General features: G+C 39.5%; 1 protein-coding gene across 2 annotated transcripts; it reads right to left on the bottom strand.

Annotated features, from left to right (window-relative positions):
- Window positions 1–472: 472 nt before the first annotated feature.
- Window positions 473–1,910, bottom strand: LOC138087447 (zeta-crystallin-like). Of its 2 annotated transcripts, XM_068982567.1 has the most exons (2): window positions 1,268–1,910; window positions 473–1,174 (listed from the first exon to the last, which is right to left on the bottom strand). In XM_068982567.1, the coding sequence occupies exons 1-2, from the start codon at window positions 1,905–1,907 to the stop codon at window positions 915–917; spliced, it is 900 nt and encodes a 299-aa protein (XP_068838668.1). In that variant the 5' UTR covers window positions 1,908–1,910; the 3' UTR covers window positions 473–914. The 2 variants fall into 2 exon arrangements, with proteins under 2 accessions (XP_068838668.1, XP_068838667.1); XM_068982566.1 differs by having other exon boundaries at window positions 473–1,910.
- Between the last annotated feature and the right edge of the window lie 10,459 nt (window positions 1,911–12,369).

Below are 12,369 nucleotides of genomic sequence, written 5' to 3'. Positions count from 1 at the left end.
AGACATAGATGATTTTAAAGAATCTTGAGAGTAAACAGGTTCACTACCGTTGATGTGATTCCTTGCCTTACCGTCCAATGAATCATTTGCCTTGTGTGAAAATGCTCAATCATTCCTGTCTTTTACCAACTCAAAATAATATCTACTTTTTTTTTTAATTGCCTCTAGAATTTATTGCAATTACCATGTTATAATAACAAAAGCAGATCATTCTTAATGCATCTAATTTGATTATTAGTTTAAATAAAAATATATAATCCCAATCACACAAAGAGATAATTCTAAATTTACTTTGAAGTTGAATCAATCAATACATATCTGTTTGGAAACTATGCACCCAGTATCATTATAGCAAAAAGAAAGCTGCTGTTCTCACAGAATATGTGGCTCATTAACCTAGTGAATATCATAAAATTTTGGGGATATTGGGAAAATAACAAATTTCCCTGAACACTATCTTGCCTTTCTGAGAGCCTTGTAGATCTAGATGGGATTAGTTTGGGAAAGGGGTCTCACTTACTCCAGAGAATCATCAGAGTGCAATGCAGTTCTGGGCTAATCAGAGATTAAAGAGCCTTTATAAGGAGAAGTAGGTGTGGAAATTAAGCAGTCCTATTTTGGATTAGTATGTTTTAGTCAAAGATATGGGATTAATGATGAGTATCGGTTAGGAATTTCTGTAATGTCCTCCAATGCCAAGTGACCACTAACATCCTATTTCCTACTACAGTGATTCCTTGATGAGAAGTAGAAGGCATAAAGAAATTTGCCAGCTATCAAATAAACAGTACTCCAACGCTTATGATCACTAAAATTCACTGAATCAAATGAATGCTAAGTAGAGCAAACACACTGCACATAAAACTGAGATATGGAACCTCTAATTAATCAATGGAAATCAATGGAAGGATTGATCATTTTAAGAGAAGAATCATTTTTTCAGTAGCCCCACTGCTATGAATGATATTTTCATGAACCTGGGCAGCCTTCTCCAGTAAATACTGGGGACCTATTACTGGTTTCAACCAACCAATTTCCATTCCGGCTTGAAGGGCTGCTGCAAACTGCTGAAATTCCTCCTTGGTGGATGAAAACAGAGTAACTCCTTTTATGCTAGATTCCTTTGTCATGGTGTCCCGTGGGTTTATTTCAACAGGGCCTCTGCTGCCAACAACTATTACTCGTCCTCCATGTGACAAAAGATTCAAATCATTACTAAGATTTACATTAGCTAACATTTCAATAATCACATCAACTCCTTTTTCACCAACAGATTTCTTAATTTTATCAATATAGTTAGCTTCTTTGTGATTAAACACTTTGTGGGCTCCATTTTCCAAAACAATCTTTTGTCCTTCCTCAGTACTAGCTGTGCCCAAAACTTTTAAGCCATAAGCTCTCGCAATTTGGCATGCTGCTATTCCAACTCCTCCACTAGCTCCATGAACCAGAACACTTTCTCCAGGTTTCACACAGGCACTGTGAAGCAGAGCTCGATAAGCAGTAAAGTATGGGATGCCGATGGCAGCTCCTTGTTTCAAATCCAGTTTTTCCGGCAGTGTGTAAACAGTGTGATCGGCTGCCAGAGCATACTCAGCATAGCCCCCAGAGATCGTCCTGGTAGTGAAAACTCTGTCACCTTTCTTGAAAGCAGATATACTCTCCCCAACAGCTTCTATTATCCCAGCCACATCAAAGCCAGGAGTATAAGGTAGAAGTGGTTTTACACTGTGAGTGCCAGAGCGAATGTATGTGTCCACTGGGTTTACACCACATGCTTCGACTTTGATGAGAACCTGATGGTCTTTTGGAATTGGTACAGCAACATCCGACTGGAGTTTCAGTACTTCTGGTCCACCAAATTCAAAAACTCTAATAGCTCTCATCAACTTCTGTCCAGTTGCCATGGTGGTTTATTTTTTTTTCAAAAGTCACATGTATGAATACCAAGGGACAAAGGGGGGATGAATTGGGAGGTTCGGATTGACATATATACAGTATTGATACTATGTATAAAATAGATAACGGATGAGAATCTACTGCATAACACAGGGAACTCTACTCAATGCTTTGTGGTGACCTAAATGGGAAGAAAGTTAAAAAAGAGCAGATATGTGTATACATGTAGCTGATTCACTATGCTGTACACTAGAAGGTAACACAACACTGTAAAGCAACTGTACTCCAATAAAAAACTTTAAAAATCACATGAATATTGTGGGGAGGGACACTAGAGAGGGAATAAAAGGTATTATCCTCAAGCATCAAAATTCATCCAGTCAGATAATGTGTATTGAATACCTACTGAGTGCAATATCCTGTGCCAAATGTTTTTGAAAATGCAGTACACATATTAGGCATTGTTCCTGCCCTTAAAGAAGTAACAATTCAATTCAGTGATTCTTAAACTTTCATGTGCACAAACATCACCGAGAATATATTCATACCACGGAATTCTGCTTAGCAATGATAAGAAATGGACTGTTGATGCACTCAGCAACATGATGCATCCCAAAAACATTATGCTAAGGGAAAGAAGTCAGACATAAGAAAGGAATAAACTGGGCATGTACATTATAGTTATAAAATTAACTGTTAGGAATACACATGACAACCTCATGATTTTGAGGTTATTGTGTGGAAACTATCCCCGACCACCCAATCTAAAGGAGACCCTTTCTGTTTATTTCTTCATAACATTTGCCATAATTTGTCATTGCATATTTATCAATTTACATGTTTATCTCTGTACTAACCTATAAGTTCCAAGAGGATAGTAGTTACATGTACACTGTTAGCCTCTATATACCTGCTGGCTTTTACAATGCCTGGTATCAATAAAATGTTCTATAGGTACATGTTGCCATAAAGATCATCACCTCCTTGAGAACAACAGTGGCTCATTTTTCCTTTATGTCTCTCAGAAGTAACAATAAGGACCCAAAGGGCACTCTCAAAAACACTTTTGAATGAAAAAGTCACCAGAAACAATTGTACGGCTCATAATCTAGAAACAGTAAGCAATGTGAGATTTTTCATCCAAATTGGAATGGATGACTTTCTAAACAGGGAAAATTAATTCCATGAGTAAATGATGCAAATGAGTCTTCATTGTAGCTACTCAAAGCTAATTAATGGAATAGATAATGGGAAAGATGCTGCTCTCGGTTAATCTTTATTTTACACATTATGGAAGAGTCTAGTTAAGTGGTTCTCAGTCCTGAGAGCACAGTAGATTTGTAAATTACAGGTGGCTGGGTTTTCCTTCCACCCTTCTGTGGCAGTAATTCAACTGTTTTGGGTGGGTCCTGTGCATTGATAGTTTTAAAGTCTCCCCAGGTCTGTCAGGGCTGAGAACCTCTGTCTTAAGGAGGACTGTTTATATAATATAATGTGGGTTTTGCTCAGAAAAAAAATTGGATTCAAAACTCATCTCAGTAACGTTCTAGCTATGTGACCTGGTGTAGATTACTGAACCTGTCCCAGCTCCAGAGTTTATAGTTATAAAATAAAATAATAATATCTACCCTGTAAAGTGGTGAGGATTCAAAATTAAACAAAATTCCAATATCAAGTAGGTCTTCATAACTGCCATGTACTTTGTTTCTATATTTAGGTAAGATAATTTGCTTTCTTCAGTTTGCTGCTGCTGCTGCTAAGTCGCTTCAGTCGTGTCCGACTCTGTGTGACTCTGTGCCATAGACGGCAGCCCACCAGGCTCCTCCGTCCCTGGGATTCTCCAGGCAAGAACACTGGAGTGGGTTGCCATTTCCTTCTCCGTTCTTCAGTTTAGTCCCAGACAACTCATGTATGCTTATATAAAGCCTATGATGATAGCATCTTGGCTGTGGAAATGGTCTCTGTCTCTCTAACAGACTAAACTGGCAAATAAGGTGACAGCTTTATTATCAAAGCTAACGTTTGAATGGTTAGACCCCTCTCAATTCACATTTTTCCAAATGAGATTTAAAGAAATAAAATACAATAATAACAGAGAATCAGTAATTATTAGTCTTTCTGAAGAAATCACCATGGGCCATGCATTGCATTTACAAGCCCTGCATGTATTATTTCATTCAATCCTTAGAGCATCCCTAAGGGACTGGGTACTTTGGTACTGTCATTATTATCCACATTTACAATTAAGGAAAAGAAGGTACAAAGATATAAAATAACTTGCTCATGTCCCACATTTGGTAAAGTGGTAGTGCAAAGATTCAAAGACTAATTTCAGTTGTTGGGTTCTTAATTCTTCCAGCCCTATCACTTTCTTCTAGAAAATAGCCCTTTTTGAATATATCTACAGGACTGGGTGAGGGAAATGACACTTAGTCTGACATAATATGTGTTTGGGAATTGAGTGGCTATGGTTTCGAAAACAAACAAAATGGACTGAGTATATAGAATTCATGAGAACTCCCACTTAGCATGAAATTATTTTTGAAATTTATATATTGAATAATCAACTTTACATTTCAGTATTTTTACTGGCAGTTTTCCTTGAGAAATAAGAGATTTTTTGAATACATTTTCTTGTATTTTCAACTGCAATTCTCCCTTCTATCCCTTGATTGAATTATGTCTGAGACAGAGGCCAGGAATCTGTCCCCAGTGGGATTATGTCTCATTTAAATTCAAGCATCTTGTCCAGGATAGTCCTGTAATTACCCTGAATGCCTTTGGTCCACCTGCTGCCTAATATACATGTTAGGATAGGTAGAACATTGATGATAGTTTGGAATGATTTTTTTTAATGTTTATCAATTAGTACTTTATTTCTAAGACAGAAGCTTTTAAATTAAAAAATACACGTACTCCAAACCATTGTCACACCTAAAAATTAGCAATAATTCTAATATCAATAACCTGTCAGTGTTTGCATTTTCACAATTTTCTTAGGCTTTATAATTGTTTTTACAATTTATTTCAATCAATAAACCACAAGAAAAGCTGGTAACTTGCCATTTATATTTCTCTTGAAATTCCCTTAACTTATAATTGTCCCAGTCTCTACAATGATCACTTCACACTTTTTAAAATTTAGTGTTTTTTTTTAATGGAAGGATAATTGCTTTACAGAATTTTGTTGTTTTCTGTCAAACCTCAACATGAATCAGCCATTGGTATATATATATCCCCCTCGCTTTTGAACCTTCCTCTCATCTCCCTCCCCATCCCACCCCTTAGGTTGATACAGAGCCCCTGTTTGAATTTCCTGAGCCATACCGCAATTTCCCGTTGGCTCTCTATTTTACATATGGTAACGTAAGTTTCCATGTTACTCTTTCCATGCATCTCATCCTCTCCTCCCCTCTCCCCATGTCCATAAGTCTATTCTCTATGACTGTTTCTCCACTGCTGCCCTGTAAGTAAATTTTTCTTCAGTACCATTTTTCTAGATTCCATATATATGCATTAGAATATGATATTTATCTTTCTCTTTCTGACTTACTTCACTCTGTATAATAGGTTCTCAAATGTGTTCCTTTTTATGGCTGAGTAATATTCAATTGTGTATATGTACCAAAACTTCTTTATCCATTCATCTGTCAATGGACATCTAGGTTGCTTCCATGTTCTAGCTATTGTAAATAGTGCTGCAGTAAACAATGGGATAACGTGTGTCTTTTTCAATTTTTGTTTCCTCAGGGTATATGCCTAGGAGTGGGACTGCTGGGTCATATGGGTCTTATTCCTTTTTTTTAAGGAATCTCCATACTGTCTTCCATGGTGGCTGTACCAGTTTACATTCCCACCAACAGTGCAAGCGTTCCCTTTTCTCCACACCCTCTCCAGCAATTATTGTTTGTAGACTTTTTGATGATGGCCATTCTGACTGGTGTGAGATGATATCTCACTGTAGTTTTGATTTGCATTTCTCTAATAACGAGAGATGTTGAGCATCCTTTCACGTGTTTGTTAGCCATCTGTATGCCTTTGGAGAAATGTCTGTTTAGGTCTTTTTCCACTTTTTGATTGAGTTTTCTGTTTTTCTGGCATTGAGTTGCATGAGCTGCTTGTATATTTTGGAAATTAATCCTTTGTCAGTTGTTTCATTTGCTATTATTTTCTCTCATTCTGAGGTTTGTCTTTTCACCTTGCTTATAGTTTCCTTTGTTGTGCAAAAGCTTTTAAGTTTAATCAGTTCCCACTTGTTTACTTTTGTTTTTATTTCCATTACTTTAGGAGGTGGGTCATAGAGAATCTTGCTTTGATTTATGTCATTGAGTGTTCTGCCTATGTTTTCTTCTAAGAGTTTTATAGTTTCTGGTCTTACATTTATGTCTTTAATCCATTTTGAGTTTATGTTTGTGTATGGTATTAGGAAGGATCGCTTCACTTTTTTTTTTTTTTAAAGAAACTGGGTCATCCATCTTGTTTTAGGATTTTGCTAAATATCTCCTGAAATGACTCCTCTTTTTAAGTGGATGCATGAATACTTTTGGAATCCAAGTTGTATCTGGGATGTTTATCACTAGAAGATGGCTGTGTTGTTTATCTGAAACATGGGCATCAAAGGGAACATGACTTTGGTTAAGTTCATTCATGCCCTTATTCAGTGAACTAACTGATCCATAACCAAAGGGCTGACTGTAGTAGGTGCTGGGTATACAACAGAAAGGAACATAGTATCTTTCCCCAGAAGCTCATAATCTGAGCTGGGTTGAAAGTAAAGGATGCATATTCTTGTCCTGTGACTTCTCATCCTTGTATGAGAAGTAAAGGGACTTGGAAGGGCTAGGTCCTCACTGTGGTGCACCACACATCCTGGTTCTATCATCTATCCTATCACATCCCCCTGTGTGGTTCAGCCCTGTGGCTGGAGAGCATATGAACTTGGCTTGAGTTTCTGCTGCTCCCCTTCTGAGAGGGGTCATCCTGGATGGAATACGTAGCCCACATAGGTTTCCCATATACAAAATGAGGGCAAATAAAGGTCTTTTCTCATAGACTTGTTGTGAGAATTCAAGAGTTGATATGTAAAACTTTTATCAGTGTCTCACATGTAATAAATACTTGGTAAAAGCTTAAGTTGATGATTTATCTTCTGTTTTTTTTTTTTTTTATGTGTGTGTCTTTCTCTCCTCTGCAAAGGAGATATCCAAGGTCTCTTCCAGTTAAAACATCCTCAAATTCTAAAATATCAACAAGGAAACAAGTGCCAGTAAAGGACCGAAGGCATTTTAGCCCTTGTGGTGGTCATGTGCATGAAAAGGCCTTAAACTTTGACTATTGTTTAGCTGGAAGCACTGCTGACCCAATAGAAGGAAATAAGGATGGTTATTTAACATTTTAAGAAAATAAGCCAACATCTCTATTAATGGTTAACAGTGAAGGGGCAACTCCTTCACTAATCAGGGTTTTATTTGTTTATCTGAGATATTTTCTAGTTTTTCCTCTCATAGAAGAATGTGTTGAAAGGTTGGCATGGCTTTCTTTTACCCAGTTGAAAACAGACTTCCCCAAGGTTTGGCCAATAGTCAGAGTCGGTGTTTTTATTTATGGCATTCTCTACTGCATGCCTGACTGATGCCAAACACAGGAGCCCTGATTGTCTTGTGCTTGTCTTGCAGAGTGATTTACAATAACTGAGGCTCTTCAAATTTTCAAGAGTCATTTCTTTTCAAAATGAGTACACTTTGGGTCTGGACAGAGTAGAGCAATTTGAAAGTAATGGAGTGGCTTAAGTTTGTTAAGAGGGCTACATTTTGCAAACCTTTGGAGTCTGGGAATTGGCAAACAACACTGAGTATCAATGATCTGAGTGCATGCTTAGACACTCAGTCGTGTCCGATTCTTTTTGACTCCATGAACTATAGCCTGCCAGGCTCCTCCGTCCATGGGATTTTACAGGCAGGATTACTGGTATGGGTTGCCATTTCCTCCACCAGGGGATCTTCCTGACCCAAGGCTTGAACCTGTGTCTCCTGCATTGGCAGGCAGATTCTTTACCACTGAGACACTTGAGAAGCTCATCAATGTCTGGCACACTGCAAAAACATATGACTGCTGTGCTTAATAGCTGGCATCTTGAGAATATTACCTCCGTACTCCCACCCTCATTTTCCAATATTTTGGGTTGGACACATAACCGTTTGCTAAGGAATCAAGGGTAGTAATGGTGGAGTGTAAATCTGCTGCTAAAAAATTCACCAGCTCATTTTTCTTGTCTTGGTATTATTTCAAGTGGCTCTTAAAGGGCCAGACAGACACATGCAAACCACCTTGCTTTATCCTTCTTGTTTATCCATCATCCCCCCCGACACACACACCCCCCAAACACACCTTAGACACTTGAGACAGGGTCTGAGCTTCGTAGTGAGGGAGCGATCTTCCCCTATATCTGCAAATTTACAATCCCAAGGGATGATTTATCTCCTGAGACTGACACACTGCAATGCCGAGATTCTGTTCTACTTTTGCAATTTGCTGACAAGGCAGAGTGGCGATGGAGAAAACACAAGCTAAGGAAAAACGTAAAACCACAGAACACTATCAGGGTTCTCAAAACAAACTCTTTCCCACACTTTGTATGCTTGCAAAGGAATCATGCTCCTCTATCTAAGATCTGCAACCTGACCTTCTTCAAATAATCTTCTGCTTATCCTTCAAGATCCAGTGCAAATTCCACCTGTGCCAGCAGACTCCCTGGGAGCTGTGAGGAGCAGTAATGTGCTTATAGGGTTATCTCACGAACTGTCCCTGTCCCTCACCAGGTAATCCCCTTCAGGGCAGGGACGTGTCTTGTTCAATTTTCTAGCTCCAAACCTTTCACTGAAGAGAGAATATGAAATGACACTTGGCACATCACTGTCTCATGCCTGGCACAGAAACGAAGATACTCTTCCTCCCCTTAGGCAGGAAACTTAGGCAACTCAGGTGTTGGGTACTAAGGGTCTATCACTGCAGCTCTTGCTTTGGTTATGCTTATTGTCACTTATAGGTACCATTTGGATCCATTTTTTCATACTGTAGTGATCAAAGCTGACTCATGCGTGGGCCTGGGAAAAGAATCTGGGGGATGGAAAAATGGACACTTCTCATCTTCTGTTTGACTCCAAATGTTAAGATTTTTAAAGACAAAGCTGGAATTTGATGTGGTAAGACATTTAGGCACAAAAATGACAGTCATGAAGGAAGAAGTGTTTAAATTTCACAGATACCTAGAAGCAGGAAGCACACCATACCCACAAAGGGCTGCAGAGGGAAGTACCAAGGCCAGGTAGGAGGCAGAAGGTGGAGTGGGGGAATGTGGCAAGACCCTTTACTGTAGTTGCTGCAGGAAGAAACATATGAGGCAGGGTGAACAGCTTTCGGACTGGCTGGTTTGAATAATTTTAGTAGACTCTGTGACATTGGTACTGACCTTAGCTGTCTGTTACCCGGTCTGGGGTTATTAGGACAGGTAGGTATTGGCCTAGAACAAGAAAGGTTGATAAAGGAGGTGGCTGGGGAGTCAGGGTGCTGGATGGTTGGTTTCCATATAAAAGGTACAGTCTTAGGGAATTGTTTGCTTTCTCTCTGGGAGGGGCAGTCCCTTCCAGTGTCAGCAAAGTCCCGAAGATATCAAAGCATTAGAATAAAAAGACATGCTTTCTACATTAGGGCTAACTAGCTCACCAGATAACATCCTTATTTGTTCTTCTTAAAGGATAAGAATTCTGCACTGAGGACTTAACTAAAATCATAATGACACCTTGGATTGAAAAGAAAAAAAAAAAGGAAAGAAGAAAGGAAGCAAGAAAGAAAAGACTTTTTGTTTTTAAAAGAAAAAAGGTAGAGGAAATAAAGGAGCTGAGCATATAGGAGGTGCTCAGAATACATTTGGTGAGTAAAGAAACACATGATAGATTGTATGTGTGCATGCTGAGTTGCTGCAATTGTGTCCAATTCTTTGAGACTCTATGGACTGTAGCCCACCAGGCTCCTTGTCCAGATTCTCCAAACAAGAATACTGGAGTGGGATGCCATGTCCTCTGCTAGGGGATCTTCCTGACCCAGGGATTGAACCCATGTCTCTTAATTGCAGGTGGTTTCTTCACCACTAGCACTCTCCAGGAAGCCCTAGATGATAGAATATCAGTATCTATCAATTTATCTTCCGATTTAATTGTATTATATCATTAATATGAATGCAAGACTCTGTGTTAGAGGCAACAAGGTGTTTGCAATTTAAGCCTAAGATTGTATAAAAGAGCTTGTTCTGTCAATTTCAGCTATGAGCAGATGGATGGATGTATCTTCCATAGGCCTGAAATGACAGTGTGTAAGGAGACTGTCTAGTAGTCTACTTGGAAGGTGGTTTCTGCACACTTACTTAAGGGGCCATTCAATCAGTCAATCATCAAGCAGCAGTTCGTTGGTTTAAGGATGACATTTTTATTTTAGGTGAAACCTCAGTGGAAACACGGTCCAGGCAGTTACTCTGATTTCTGAATCTACCAAGGAATATGTCTAGGGCTGCTTTCATTAAAAAAAAAAAATCCTATTTTTCCAAAATCCAGACAAGTGTCTTAAAGGATCTGTCACCAAGTTGATTTACAAATAAATACCTTCAATAAATAAATGGAAGTGTCTGTTTACATATCATTTATAGATGAGCTTGTCAGAGGCAAAGATCAAAAAAATCTGTAGCTAAGTGAATAGCAGAGATAGCAGAGATTCAGATCCTGCCAAGATCAATGGAAATGATGAGAACAAGCACAATAGGACTCCAGGGAAACAGGATCAATTTACAACAGCGGGATCTGCATCTAACTTTCCAAGGCTGTCTCTGCAGAGAGGAATTCTCTGAGATGGTAGTGAAGGTTGGACAGGGATCCTACCTGAAAGTAGCTGAAAACTCCACTTTTCTGTGATTAGGAAGGAAACAATTCTCACGTTTGGCCATAAGTCTGTCCTGTTTGTAGGAGGGTGACTCAGTTGAGCACAAAAGGAGACTGGGGTTATGGCCTGATGCCCTCTCCTTGATGTGTAAATAACTGCAATTGATTGCAAAATGGCTTCAATCCTTCATACCTCCTTGCCCCCATTTCCATGTCCCAGCAAGGCCAATAGTTGTCACTGACTGGCTCGGCCAACAGAATGTGGTAGGAGACATGGTGGGCAAGCTCCTCGTCTAGGCCTCAAGAGTCTTGTGTGTTTCGGAAGATTCTGATCCCAATACCGTTGAGAGAGAAAGAGAATGGATGCATGTTTATTTAGCACCTACTTAATTTCAGGCATCTAATTAAGCTTATTATTAAGGCTAACCACACACATAAGCATAATCATAATAAAATGGCAAAGACTTGAGGACTTTTTAGGTGCCAGGACTTGAGTTAAAGGATTTACATGTTTTATTTCATATAAAAACCCTAGAAGGTTGGTGTTGTCAGTGGCCCAATGATATAAATAAGGCCAAGAGTACTTCCAAGTAAAGGAACTTGGCTTAGAGCAAAGAGCAGGTAACTCGGAGAACCAATCCATATACAGCTGGCCTCTGTGTCAGCAGAAACGGAACCACAGATACGGAGGGCTGAGCATCCAGGGATATTGGTTTGTGGCAGGGTTCTGGACTCAATGCGCCTGTGGATATCCAGGGCTAATGATATATACAGTTTCCTTTAATGATCTGGGTGAAAGCACCTGGTCCAAAAACAGCATTGCTCCTTCTTTGATATGTGTGGGTACTAAGAACATGAGACCACAGGCCTCCCCAAGCAGTATAGGCACACATCTGGGGAGAGAAAAAGATTACGTAGAAGGAAATATTTTTTTCCCAGACACAGAGGGAAAGCTAGGCTGAATAGGGAAGCCTTGATTATTTTCTGCAGCTTAAAAAAATGTGGAGTAATTAAAGCAAAACTGGTAGCAAAACTCCCCAGATGGATATTCCATGTTCTATCAGTGGCCCCAACTTCCCTCTCAGACTGAATAGCTTTGTGTTATGCCAGGGAACCTGAAGACACTCTTCTATTGCTCTGTTTAAGGGCAATACAGGAGCAAACCTTCAGTACTTTGCAGTCATTATCGGCTCTCTACACTGGCACCTCTGAGCCTTCTTTTCAACTGTCCTCAGTTTATTACCCCAAAGTGAGAGTCCCAGGAGAGCAGACTTCCTTTCCTTGGAGGAGTAAGCTGGTTAGCGGGGGTGAACACGTGATGACTGGAGTGCCGGGAAGCAGTCTGGTGATGGAGGTTCAAAAAAACCTTGGCTTCATCAGCAGACTCCACTTTTCCCTTGTACTCCACATGTAACCCATCAGCAAACCTTACTGGTTCCACCTTCATGATACAACATGTGACCCTGATCACCTTTTCTGCTGCTATTTTCATCTATGCCATTTTCATTTTGCCTGAGTGGTTGCAATACCTGTCAATGGCTAT

This window comes from Capricornis sumatraensis, chromosome 10 (assembly GCF_032405125.1).
Source record: "Capricornis sumatraensis isolate serow.1 chromosome 10, serow.2, whole genome shotgun sequence".
Classification (NCBI taxonomy): Eukaryota; Metazoa; Chordata; class Mammalia; order Artiodactyla; family Bovidae; genus Capricornis; species Capricornis sumatraensis.
The sequence above is the reverse complement of the archived record's forward strand: the minus strand, read 5'-3'. Positions and strand labels throughout refer to the sequence as shown.